General features: G+C 40.7%; 1 protein-coding gene and 1 long non-coding RNA gene across 7 annotated transcripts in view; one reads left to right on the top strand and one right to left on the bottom strand.

The window, feature by feature from the left end:
- LOC143356821 (uncharacterized) overlaps nt 1–1,537 on the bottom strand; it is a 47,072-nt gene extending 45,535 nt beyond the window's left edge. Inside the window, exons 1-2 of the long non-coding RNA XR_013082737.1 lie at nt 1,465–1,537; nt 1,235–1,340 (exon numbers count right to left, since the gene is read on the bottom strand). This is a non-coding gene — a long non-coding RNA (uncharacterized LOC143356821). The remainder of the gene's footprint in view (nt 1–1,234; nt 1,341–1,464) is intronic.
- The window catches only part of Nrm (neuromusculin), a 406,706-nt gene that overhangs the window by 307,233 nt on the left and 85,095 nt on the right, over nt 1–14,378 (top strand). For all 6 annotated transcript variants that reach the window (XM_076792814.1, XM_076792816.1, XM_076792815.1 and 3 more), the window contains 2 exons: nt 4,980–5,150; nt 5,959–6,120. In XM_076792814.1, the coding sequence (XP_076648929.1) occupies nt 4,980–5,150; nt 5,959–6,120 (333 nt within the window). The remainder of the gene's footprint in view (nt 1–4,979; nt 5,151–5,958; nt 6,121–14,378) is intronic.

Here is a 14,378-nt window from a genome sequence, read left to right as displayed (position 1 = left end):
TTTCATCGGTTTATTATTTGAAATATATTCTGAATGGACATCGAATTTCAACGCGAAATGTATTTTTTTTTTTTTTTCATTAACGCTTTGTTCCGTCACGTCGTGTGAGACTCGTGGCGAGTATTTCAAACAAATTTTATGAAATACGGCGCGTTCAATTCTATTTCTCTGTGATCGTTAATTTGACCATGTGCAAAAACTACGGAATGCGGTAAATACAAATTTTCCTTTGTTTTCTTTTCTTCTTTTATTGAATAAAAACATGGGGGTTGTGTTAATTCCGAGGAAACATAGAATTATATCTAAAATTAGGTTTCAGTTCCGAGCGTTTAGAAGACTTTGTAATAATTCTAGTGTTTGATCGTTGACATTTTGGTATTGGCTCTATTTCAAGAGGGTTCTTCAATTAATGGACGAGTGGAATTCACCAGAACTGGAATTGGCAGTGACTTAAATTGCACGAAGTATATTCGAAACTGCGAGTTTGACTGCGAGACCGAAATGCATTTGCACTCAATGCTCTTTGAGGCTTCCACGTGCAAACAGTGTCCTTTTGGATGTCTATTCAAACGCCTCGTCAGCATTACAACTAGCTTCATCAAGAGTTTGATGACGCACTGTTACTGATACAACGTCTGACCCAAATCCTGACGAGATATTGTTATTCTAAAACCAGACGAATGGAAAAACTCGTGGGCTCCTTTATAGTTGATCGTTCGAGAGTCACCATTGCATCATTTCAAGCCTCCTGTCTAATCTATAAATGTTCATCCTTTTATTATACCTACTTAAAACGTTACCAAAATTTTCAAAAAAACTATGATCAACAGGTTCCTTCATTTTTAATCGTTTTCGAACGACTCCTTTCTAATTTACTTATACACGTCCGTTTATCATGCGTGAAACAATTAATTGTTCAATGTCATTTTCAGTCATGAACCAATCAGAAAGGCTACATAAAATATTGTTTCGTTTAAACTTTAAAATGACGATTACTTCGTGTGAGAAAGTACAAGCTAACCTATTGTACCATTTAATGTTCAACCATACTTTCGTTATATTCGCCTGATGCTTTGTATTTTGTTAGAATATTATCGTAGCTTTTTCGTTCCCTGGAAACTTATATCCGGCCGTAATATTAAATCGCCGCGCTGGGATTCAGTGATTTATTATATTAGCGAGACTCAACTATAGCCCATGGTAAGTGGTGCTCCTGGTATAATTGTGGTCTTACATTTTTCGTGCCACGTATGAACATGATGCCCCGCGTACTCTCCAGAGGGGCTACCTATGAATACACTTTTCCACTTCCATCTTTCATCCTTACTGTGAACGCGAAACTAGAAAGAAAAATCACCTTCGATGAGCATAATCGTTCAAATTACATTCGCGAATTTCAATTCGATTAAATGGTAGCGACCATATAACTGATTGATAAAACTTTCATTTTCACACTTTGCTTACCGGAAGCCTGTTAATAGGCTTTTTAAAAGACGCTCAATAATTTCCTTTTGAATAATAATGTCAGAAGAAGTTGTCATCTTATATTCTATACATTTGTTGAATTATGCAACCGCTGTTGCTCTTGAACAATTTATTGAAAAATTCTGTTGATCCTTGATTTTCGAAAGACCATTGGAAAATTTCCGGCAAGTAAACTATGAAAATTCACCACTTGCAACCATTGCATATCGTTTGCATTTTATTTTCATATCGGGCACGAATTTTTGCAACCATCTAACACGTAACATACACGAATCATGGTGCCGATTAAATTCCCACGGAACGCCTTCCTCGCCGTTCATACCTCCGAAACCGATTTTGACTCCGCCAGTTTCACTACTAAAACCCTTTCCCTTCAATCTATTCACCGCAAAAATCGCCTAAACGCGTTCCCGACGACCGCCTCGAATCCCGAGGGATCCCGGCGAGTTATTAAACAAGTTAAAATCTGAGTTCCGACCACTCCGCGATTATAATATCACACGCCCGTAACACGATTCAACTACGAATGTTTCCAAACCTATTACCAGTCCGCGAGGTGCTGGGCGAGCGTTCAAAACGAGCATGGACGAGCATGCTCGAGCGCTCGGACAGTAATAAACATCCAGAGCGTGCAATAGCGCGCATACATTTCGCGAGACGTTCGGAACCGGCGTTAAAGAGTGAACACGAAACGAGGAAAATGTTTTCGCATCCGAAACAACGGGAAACCCGTCTCTTGAAATTGATCTCTGGCGGACGTGCGAAGGGCTTGCGAAATTCTGCGAAACGACTTGCCCGTAAACAAGAATCGTGTGAATATCGACGATAGTTTTCCTGTTGTTGCTTGAGGAATTTCAATTTTTATGAATTTCTGCGTTATACGACCGCCATCAGTCTTCTATTAAAAAATTGTTTTTCTGCATCATTCTAGTCCACAAGATAGATTAATCTCTACTATATATATGTGTACAATTCATTATTGAGATACAGTCGGGGTCAAAATTAAAATTAAACATTTTTAAAATTTAAAAACCAATAGCTGTTTAAAATTGGAGCATCACCTTGTAAACTGCATGACTGTGATATACTGCTTAATCTAATTTAAATACACTGCTTCTTGGACTATAACCAAACACTTTTTCGGATCCACTGTACATATCTCAGAACTTATACATTCACGTTTTCATTGTTTCCTCTGCTTCGCGATCTTTTGAGGAATACATCTCCACCGTGTGCAGAGAGAATTGGGTGCGAAATTGTGAAACGCTCGGTTTAGAATGGCCTCGTCGTTTTTGATCTCATAAATTGTCTAGAACCGACCGGTCCGAGTAGGAGTACCCCATTAAAGATAGCACGCGTGAGCTATCATTTTGGCCATGAGTGTACGACAGCGGCGGGCGAAGTCGTGTGAGCAGCACGGATTCGCGAGATGAATTTTCAGTGAAAACAGTTGCTTGACATTCAGTGGCCCCCGCAGAATTCCGGTTGGTCAGCGACCGAGGACGCGACTTCCGGAAACGGCAGCACTTGCACGCGGTGAAAGGGTTATTCATAGCTCGTCCCCGAGAAAAGGTGGTCCGCTTCACTTCTCTTGGTCGTTTTGAAACCGGCCCTTTGCTCTTTGCGTCGTGCCGGGCCGGGCCGGGCCGGGCCGAGGGATTCTGCTCCCGCGTCTGCTCTCTATCCCCACAATGGGAAAACTCCTCCGGCGGGAGGCACGAATTAAAAACTAGATCCAAACGTACCAGCGACGCGGAAACCCTCTCCGAGAGATATTAAATTCGAGAGAGAGGATGCTCGCCGCGGTGACGAGCGAGCACCGAGGACGCACCGAGATCTTATTGTGATATTTGCCGTAAAGTTTGCGCCCGACGATTCGCGTGTGAACGACTGGGCTCACAGCGCAGCGGCGCGAAAGCGGGATTCATTGGGCGTGGGTTTTTCAGATACTTTGTTTCGGATTTTAGCGGTTTTGTCGTGCCACCGTCCCACCCACTTGGCTAATTAGTAGCCCGCGGACCTGTATGCAAATTCAACACTTTATCAGTTGCGAGAAACACCGGAACAATCTGTTTCTTGCTTTAACCCTTATCGCGGACCTTGAGAATGTACCTTTATATGTGCCTTTATCTACCGACGATTGTTTTATGATTTTTTAAAATCTGTGATCCATGGCTAAGGACGTTTTCATAGATACTTCGATAGCAACAGTAAAGTAGTAAACCGTTTACCGGTGCATTGTTTTATATTTGATAACTTTTGTTGTTTTATCGATACATTTTTTTAACATCGCACTTTTCCATCATGCCCCCTGGATATATATGAAATACTATTTTCAATAAACGTCCAAATAACTCTTTCGGCAATCATATTCGCAATTTTGATCGAACATTTTCTGCTCGGGGTGGTGTATGCAACTTTCAAAGTTGTTTACTTGTTGAAAAATGTTCATTTCCAAAAACTTATTATACATTTATGAATGGAAATCGTATCGTATCTACGGATTTATTTGAAAATATGGAGTTACTTGATATTTCGCTGGGCAAGTAAACGTACCTTTCGATAAATAATTAAAGATCGATAAAAATTTTCGAGTTTTTCCCTCTGGGCGTATGAATTATTTCAACGCCCATTATTTCGGTCGACCGTCGCGTCGGATCGAGAAGAATGCAATTTTCAATAAATTGCGAAGAATGATATGTTTGTCGACGAACAATCCGAGAAAAATGTGACCTGACTGGTTTTCGTACACGCGCGGAGATAAAAGTAGATAATTTCATGCGACCGTATGAACTTTCACGTGATTTTCTGCAGGTTTCGCGTGAACAATAGTAAATAAGTATAATAGTATATGCAAAAGAAAAAATTACTTCAAATGACTTCAGGAATCACCCACTTCAAGGAAGTACAACATTTTTGGTACACCCTGTATATTAATTAGAATGTGGCTATGGTTTGAACCAAGATAAATTAAGAATCTTAACTATTTACAAAATCCGGCATTTTGAACTGAAACTGCTGTCTTTTTTTTAAATACTCTCCGTCTGTAGCATGTTAAAAAAAAGGGAAAATTGACGGAGCTTAAAAATTTTAGTTCGTGCGTTCCTTTAATTTTGTGGAGTGGAATACGTTGGATCCAAAGTGTATACGTATTTCACAGATAGGAAGCTCAGTGTTCTATTTGGATCGACTGTGTATCCAAAAGTAAGCGATTGGAAAAGGTAATTGTTGTATCGGTTTTTATCTGCGTCTGATGGTTCAGTATTAGCAAGAAATTTATCGCCTATGCATTTGTATTCGCGGGCCGTATCAAACCGTTTGAACTGTTCCCGGGTAAAACCGATAGACAGTTATCAAAACGTCGAAACGCAAAGACTGCAGCGTAAGCGGCCGTACTCGCTGAATAGCAGCAATAATAGCCGGATGAATCGAAGCGACTTTTTAGCCGCGTAATTGACCGACTTTCAATTCATTCCGCGTCCTTTCTGTTTCAGTGCACCCGAAGTCCGTACGTGTCATCGACGAGAGTACGAACAGCCCGTTAAGCACCGGGACTACTTTAGGGCCTATCAACGACGGTTCGATGATTTCGTTGAAATGCGAAAGCGGCGAAGGGAAACCAGTGCCTTCGGTCGAATGGTTTAAAGACGATCAGCCGCTCGAAGGTGAGATACCGAATTATTATTACTATCGACTCGTCGATGAGTCGACATCACCAGATTTGGGGGCGTTCGCCTGGTATACTCTTTCATAGAGGACAAAAATCTGCACCGATTGACGCACAAAGAAATTCTGCGGTTTCATTAAGAAAATCAAAGTCGACCTTCGTAAGTCCTTGACGCGGTCTACCCCCACTCCGCTAAGTCACTTGCCCGTAGCTATGCCCGCGGGCATCGTCGGACGCCCTCGCTCGCTAATAGGCACGTTGAGCAGCTCTATTTTAGCATAACTGTTTACGTAAATTTCAGCCAGAAGTCACGCAGGAGTTCTGGGGAGTATTTTCTAAAACCTTAGTGGAAGTTATCACTAGCGATTAAAGTGGAGAAACTAACTTGAAAATAGCAAGTGCATACTTCTGGGAACAGAAGTCGTGAAAGTTGACTGTTCTATTTTTCCCCATTGTCACGGTCCAGTTACTAGACTAGTTACTACTAGTTTTTAAAATTTCTGAATTGTATATACGCGTAAAAATCCGCCCAGCGATGAACGAGTTCGCCGAGGACAATTTTGTCGACCGGTGCGGCAAGTGTTCCCCACAGTAAAAATTAGATTGCCTATTTCCGATCGCCGGTAGCACGCAGCAATCGCCAGATGACCGACGGAACATCGCGAACAGGCTATGTCGGGTAGAACACCTCCGGTGACCAGCAAAAATCGCTCGGAATTTCCGTCGGCGATGTACCCGTGGCACGTACCCATCGCGAAATTCGATCTAAAAACACATCTAAACACGTCTGCACGGGTGTGTTGCAGCAACCAACTCGACGACGATCGGTGACAACGGGATAGGTACGGGCAGTAGCCTGCTGCAGATGCAAATCACGCGCGAGGAGCTGGGTGCAACTTTCACGTGTAAAGTCAACAGTACAGCGCTCGACGAACCCCTCACCGTCGACATCAAACTGGATGTTCACGGTAAGTGTATTGGTGCGAGTGTGTGGCTCGCGCGCGTGCGTGTGTGTGTGTGTGTGTGTGAGTAGGTATGTATGCATGCATGCAATCTCCATTCCCTCCCGCGTACCATCGGGGACAGACACCGCGGAAAAGTGATTCACTCAACGACGATAAGCGTTTCTTTATCGGCATCTCGATCGACAGGCCAGAGTAAAATAATCTCGGTTGAAGTTTCACTCCTCCGATCCGGGCCCCGGGTATATTCATTATCCGGACATTTCGTTGAGGCTTCTCCGAGTCGAGAGCAGAAGTTTCGAAAGAGGGTCAAAAGTGGAAGATTCGTTTCTCCTTCAGTTCCTGCCCGGGCTTAGTATCGATTCGGTCCCATGAAACATCGAGTCTTTGCTTCGAGCCGTCCCGTCGTTCCACAACGTTTCGGAAAATAATTAAGATATTCGCTTTACCAATATCCGGGAACGAGTCTCGAAGAAGCGACGAGAGTTCGAGATTCATCAATTTTTCCAGCTCTTCGGTGATGATCCGTTTCTCTTTTTACACTCGTACAATCCGCTGGGATTGTAGTGTGACAAGTACAGGGAATTCTCGATACATGTCAACAACACGGGTCCTGCCAGCGTCGTGAATCGAAAATTCAATTTTCCTTTGGTTTTTTCATATTTAGGATGAATTTGAACCTCTGAATCTGGATCTTCTTTCTTCGTGTTTAAAACCAATTAAGATGTTATCACTGCTTTAATTGTTCCAAACTTACTATCGATCTATTTCGTTTAAACGTCACGTCTTCACCTCGGGATAACGACTCCGTCCATTTCTAAAAATAATTAGGCCATTAGCTTTCTCAAGATTGGAGGATAAGATTGGAAAGAGGATCAAAAGTAGAAGATTCGTTACTCCTCGAGTTCGTTCAGACGAGGGATTCATTTTCTTCCCTGAAACATCAGGTCTTGCTCCAATCTGTTGTCTTCATTCCTCGCAAAAAAAAAATTAGAACACCAGTTTTCTCGCAACTTCGAGAGAAATTAAAGAATATCCGCAGCAAATTTGTTTGCGTTCCAATTATTCCAGATTTCGTATCAATTTGACTTTCTTAAACTGCGGGGTTTCTAAACTTGTCACGACTTGCTACATTTATTCGTTTAAAAAATTGATCAGAGTAACTTTCTAAAGATTAGTAGGTAATTTCGAAGGAATAGCAAGATTCGGTTCTTTTTCAATTCCCTCAGATTTAGAATCGATTTATTCGTTGAAACACCCTATCATTGATTCAAGGCATCATTTCCTAAAATTTCTAACAATAATTAGGATATTCGATCAGATTCGAGGCAGGGTCGAACGTGAAAGATTTATATCTCTCTGTCTCTATTTTTTCCAGCTCGATATCGATTCGATTTGGAACATGTACTTGCGTCGATACGACCTTTTCGTCTACTTCTGAAAATATTTATAACTACCAAATTGTTCCCTCCCTTGTGCATTGTTAGAAATAGACTGTAAGGTTTCAAAAATCCTGCATCCTTTATACAATCGTCCCAGCTATTCAAAAATAAATGTGCTTCACACTTATGACAGCAGTAGCAATCTCAATCGTGAATCAACAACCAACCCCAAAATAACCGGAAAGGTGCTTTTTTTTTAAATTTCAATATTTTCTTCTATTTATATATGATCGATTAAGAAGAGCCATCCTATATTAGGCAACTTCCCTCTATCCGACTGAATCCGAAAAATATTCTCGCAACGATTCGAGTAAATGTTTCTCCCCCGCTATAACGAGCATCGTTATTACAACTTAACGCGAGCCACGCGAGGAAGACGAGGTAAACGAAAAGGAAGGACAAGCTTTTCGCATCCGAGAACGTAACTTTAACTCGTGATCTACTTGGCGTTACGACGGGACGAGAACAGAGTTTCGTCTCTTTTCCACGTTCGTGCCTGTGCCGTATATAATTCGAAGAAGTTTGGCGCGGCGAGAGGGATGCGTGAGAAATGCCGGGAACTTTTTGATCCTGGCGACCGGGCTCCGAGAGAGCAGCTATTTATTCCCTATTACGATAGCTTACTCGCGATTCGTTCCTCGGGCTCGGTAAGAAGCTCCTCGAGGCCCGGTTGCATGCGAGAAACGTGCAACAGAAGCGCGATAAATTATTCTAATCTACGAAAACAGGTGTGGCGCATCTTTCTTTAACACCGAGCGTGTACAACCCTCGCTCCTACGATTTTCGGGCAACCAACCTTAAATCGGCCGTGGAGGTATCATTTATTTAAGAGAGTAATCGCGGAGAACCTCGCAGATCGAATACAGATTTCAAAACAATCGCGTGCCGGGCTTGAACGGAATTGGAAATGGACGGAGACTAATGCAGCAGAGAGATAAGAACTCTTCCATGGAAATATATGCGTACTGCATATATAAAGAAATTAATTATGTGAACATGGTACTTGTATCGGCATGGAAAAGTTAAAAAATAACGGTTCTTGATTTTTTTAATTACGTGCCCCCACTTTGAAAAATCTGAAAAAATTATATGTTAACAACCATTGCGAGATGCTAAAACTGTAGAAATATGAACCTAGTATCTCATAACTTCTACAAGAAATCGGCATTTCAAAACTTTTTTCATTTTTTGAAATGCGGTTTCGAAGCTAAAAATTCTGAAAAAATTCATAGACGTGCGTTCTAGTAGCTAAAGTATGCCTGATTTTTTTCAGAATTTTCGGTTGAAGAGGATAAGAGAAATTACGGAAAAACCTGATTTTCTTTGTCACCCCATTGCTACCCCCCATGTCGACATATAGGGTTGAAAATTGGCACAACGTGTTTTCTTTGAATCAACTATCGAATGACCTATCGCAAATTCAATTTGGTTTGGGGACACTTGTGACCTCCCCATACGGCTACACCCTTAGCGACGAGGTAGAAATCGATATGTTTACTAACACTAGAACTACCGAGTCCGTCAAAATGGCGGATTTGAGATTTCTTTTTTTTTACAATTCGGGCAGTTATAGAAATATTTTCTTGAGAAACTTTTTAGTATACTTCTTTATTCGAGTATGTACGTCGTCATAAAAATCCTATATCCGGATAAATTCAATCCTGCTATTATTACAAAGGAATATACATTAGTCTCGTTTAGGGCACGGTACTTCTAATGTTTAGGGGTATTCTAAAAAATCGATTTTTATTTTTTTCTTCAAGTATAGGTATTGTAGAATATGTGTACAAAAGAATTTGTTTGTTACGGAAGATTTATTGGACCATGACGGACAGGGCAAAATTATCATAATTTCTTGCTATAGTACCGCGTAGTGATATTCCACTTACATTATGTGATATTGTTTATCGACAATTTCAGTCTGAATCAGGCCGCACTGCGTATGCGGCAATCCCATGCAGTAGTTACGGATTGATATGGATCAGCACATTTCATGTGGTGCTACACGTGCTATAGTGATCCTTACTTAATACTAGGAACTACGATCCGTATTGTCCTGTCGCACACTATACAGGTACTTAATGTGATCTAACGTATTATCGATGATATTATCTCGCCTTTTACCGGAATTAAAGATCTCTATCTTCAAGTAGAGGAAACAACAATCGCCATTTACGATCGTGCAGTATTGTTTAGACTGGAAAAAATATATTTCAGTTCGCAATTTTATTCTTACCATTACAATGTAGTGAGCCACAAAAGATTAAATGAACATTAATTTTACAATATGACGGTTAGCAGACGTCGGGTCTCTATGGAAAATAAAAATTTTCTACCTGAATTGCAACAACCTGGATAAAAACAGAAATTTATTTTCTTTCTTAATAGATTGGAAGCAATATAATAATATTTTTAAATTCCTCCAATGTGTTTACTGTTTTAAAGTACACCTACTCAGTTTTGCCATAAATGCATAAAATCCGCAGTCTAATAACACACGCGAGCAAGTGAAACACAAAATAGTGGAAATATTAATTTAAAAATGCAGCCATTATTTTTACGCGTTCATTTTTATAATTATTCGTACATAAAGTAGAATACACAAAGTTATTTAAAAAAATTTCCTTTTTATTAAAGAAGAGGGAACACACGATCCTCTTTTATTAAACATTTTATACCAGCGTATTTATCGAAATTACAAAAATAAGCAGCGTTGCATTTATTATCGCCAAAAAATTTCACTGTCGTTCAGCATGCAAATTATCCATTCATTTCATTGCACTTTCGTCGTGGCTTCATTAAAATTAGTTTAATCCATGAATATCGAAGCTTTAAATGAAATACGTCGTGAATATTTATGAAGAAATCTATTGCTCTATTAAAAGTTCAATTTCACTTCTCACCTATAAAAAGGTCAATGTTTCAACGTGTATTAATGTTTCAACGCGTATTTCCTTTTTCGCGAGATTTGTTCGATAGCCGAGCGAGCGATTCTAATTAATACTGTTTGACGTTCAACTCTGCACGATCGTTTATTTATCTTTTTTTTTTTAGGCAGGTTTGTGATCCACGGAGTGTATGCACATGCACGAATTGTGCACAACGTGTCACCGATCTAAGCTTTAACACGTTATATACATACACACTGTCGGAAGGTCTGCAACACTTTTTCGTTGTTCCGTGCCATAAATTTTGTCCACTGCAATCTCGAGCAACAAAACAATAAATATGCGAACAGGAGCACCGGGCCATCAAATCTGCGGGTTTTATGCGTTTATAACATCTGCAGCCGTATAGAGCACACTAAAAACGCAATAAAATAGCAATATTAACAATACATAACAAAGTTCGCCTCGCCTGTACAATCTATTAATCGGGGTAATAAATTTCTACTTGATCCCAAGTTTCTTTAGTCTATAAAAATAAGAATTTCCTTAACACATTCGTTATCGTTGGACTGCGAAACTTCATGCAAAATAAAAATGGTCTGCAACAAAAAGGGTGTTACGTGGAAATTCAGTTGTTCTCTTAATAATTCTGATGTTTCTTTTCTTTTGTGTTACACCTACTGCTATAAATGCCAACAAACTTTGAATATTTGAAACAAAAATTTAGGATATTTTACGGACATTGATCCATTTAGCAACCATAGATTACGATACATTTAGACCTGTTTAAAAAAGAACATAAAGAATCTAAAAACATAAATGTACGATAATGGAATTGTTTATATTTAAAACTGCGTTTCAAAAAGTGGGAAGATAATCTGCCTAGGCTTATTTTGAAGAGTGAAGCTTCTACTTTGATCACCCTAAGCTGTTTTTACCGAGGATGCTTTTATACTGATTAATGGGTAAAAAAGTGGAGATGACTTGATGGAGATGGTCCCTTTGAGAATTTTGCAAATTCGAGTGTCTCTGGGGAGTTCAAAATTCTTTTTGCCGTTTGGGTCACCATGATTTCCAAGATTGAAGTCTCTTCTATCCAACGACCCTATAAAATTTGATGCGCGATCTTTTGTTGTCGTTTTATTGCACGTCGAATGGAAAATGTGTCGTCGACCTTAGAATAAGGTACACGACGAGAAGGTTTGCGCCATTTTGTAGTTCGCGTGCACGTGTTCTGTGTACTCCAGTGTGTATTTATACAACGATGTTTTATGTAAAAGCATGTTGGATTTTATCAAAAACCCAGTGATACAAATTTCGATCCTCGCGAGGGGCGCTTCGGATTATGCTAATGCCGGTATCACATTTCGCTTTTAAAGCGCAATAAAACGACAATAAAAATTCTTAAGGAAGTTTTATGGGCTCGTTTCAAAGGAGGTGCTTCAATCGCCGAGTCCATGGTGAATTGAGTCGCGACAGTTTTTTTTTTCGAAGACCCGGAGTCGTCCGAATCACTGTGAAAATTTTTGAAAAATCATTTTCACATTTTCGCCTGAGTTTTTTTAATGCAGATACGTTTTTTAACAAAGCAATTTAGGAAAGTGAAAGTAGTGTCACACTACAAAATGAGGATAAGTACATTATTGTCAAATTGTTCTTACACTATTTATGACAGAGAGAATAGGTTAAATCGAAAACTATAGAAGCATTAAAAGTTTCTAAGGATACTATTACTTTCCTTTCGACTTCTGAAAATTATTAAAAAAAGAAATATATTTTGATTTAATTTCTGTTTCTAGCAATTACCTTAGACAATTTTTATTTCGCACGAAAATCCGTAGTCTAATAATTAATAACTCTTCAAATCTGGTGGGCGGAAGATTTGGAAGTAAAATAAAGTTACCACTGTCCGGTTATGAGGGCTACGAAATTAATAAGTACGCCTAGCACATCGTAAAATGTAAAATGTCACTGTGAGGGCTCTGTAAATCTGCTGTCAAGTTCGATCGGCGGCGTATTCGCAGTGTCCCGGCGAATCATGCCACCGGAACACAGTGATTCATAATTCGAGGATCGTATTAAGTCCCGACCGAGTTTCCACGGCAGAAAGAAAATGACTTCGCGGAGATAAATGACGGCGAATGGTGATAAGGGAGGGCGGAAATTGAAAGGAACGGATCGAACGAGATTAAATCAAGTAGCAGAAAACTGGCGGAAATAAATTAGGGTGAATCGGATTAAAGAAAAGCTGTTCGCAGGGAATTCATTAGAAGGGGTGCGTGACTTTCGGGGGCGCTGATTGTTCGAAAAAGTCTCGCGCGTCGTGCGCCGGCGCGAAGCTCTACGTCGTTCTAATCGGAGAACGTTTGCTGACGACCGGGAATTAGGAAAAATCGGATAATTCCGTGGTCGAAAAGAGAAGAAGAACGCGCGCGTTTCGAACCGCTCCGGTTTTGAATAAACGACCCGAAAGAATTTTTTTTAATGTCACGCTCCCGGGCAGTGATTAATAACCGCGGCCAAGCACGGCCATAATTTACTGACGGGCCGATTCTCTTTAACTTCGTTCGCGATTCATAGATCATGCTTAACTTTCGAACTTTCGACAGAAATTGATCGCGAGCTGATCTTCTTCCTCTGTATCGTTCCACGGATCGGACAACATTAATCTTCGGTTCACCCTTTATCGCTGCAACAAGGAAAATCGTAAATTATAATTGAATCTTCGGCTTAGAGCGAGTGTGTATGTACATTCGCGGATAGTATCAACTTGTAACGGTGTTCCACGGGAAAATTTAATAACAACGGGCATCGCGTGCGAGACCTGGCCGGGCTCGTTTCATCAAAGATTAACGCGGTGGGATGTAAAGAAGTTCATATTGGAGATACTTCGAAAAATATAGAACGCTTCCGAAGGATCCGAGTGGTTCGAAGACTACTTTCCCGTGGACGTTGTCCTGGGATTAAGTTTTAATCATGGGCTGACTTGTTGTTTAATTCTGAAGTGAAATTAATCTGTGATACGGTACCGGTCTGTACTACAGCGACTCGCACAGTTATTCGCGTATCACTCGCTTAAAAGTTTGTTATAACAATTGTTACGTGGTACGCACACGCGGAAATCACTGTCGAACTTGCACAAATATCCGAGAAACAAATCTTGGAGTTACACACAAATAAAGTGTCAAGCTTACACAAATCTATTTTGAATTCATACGAAAATTCACGTGGACAATTATCAGCGTGCACAAAAATTATTAAATCTTATTCACACAAAAATTCGTTGCGGAATTTACGCGAAGATTAAACACTAACTGCCATCATTGGTCACTTCGAGCTTACTTAATTCGTGTGTGGGGGATTAAGAATATAACGATGATGAACATTTGGGCCACAGTACCGTATTACAATCGCGTTCGATTACAATGCAGAAAGGTCGAGGAACGCTGCAGCAGAGGAAGAGAATCACTTCAGCGTCGGTAATTCAGAACCGTAGACAGAAAATTGCATCGCACGGGCACGCCTGTGTATGGGTTTCGAGTCCGTGTCGGAATACTAATGTCCCGCGACGCGACCAGTATGGGATCGCCAGGTTTTGACCTATTTCTCGCCCGGTGAAAATTACGCGGGCGCCATGAGTGCGGCCTAATTACATCGTGTCGGCGATAGAGGGACGCAATCTGTCCACGGTTTCTCTCTCGCTCAATGGGCTTGATAAGGCGATTAAAGGCGCCGTACGCGTCGAGATCGATAGCGCGGAGCCGAGTGTCCTACGCATCTTGCTCGGCTCTTCGTGGTCCTACGCTTCCACCAACGGTTCCCGTCGTACGGCGGTGACCGGGTTATACAGTTTCCCTTATGACCTCCAGCCAAAAGGATAAAGTTAGTCGATTTGTTAGCCCCGTGTCTCCGGTTGTTTTGTGCAGCCTCCTGC

The sequence above is a fragment of the Halictus rubicundus genome, chromosome 8, assembly GCF_050948215.1.
Source record: "Halictus rubicundus isolate RS-2024b chromosome 8, iyHalRubi1_principal, whole genome shotgun sequence".
NCBI classification, from domain to species: domain Eukaryota; kingdom Metazoa; phylum Arthropoda; class Insecta; order Hymenoptera; family Halictidae; genus Halictus; species Halictus rubicundus.
The sequence above is the reverse complement of the archived record's forward strand: the minus strand, read 5'-3'. Positions and strand labels throughout refer to the sequence as shown.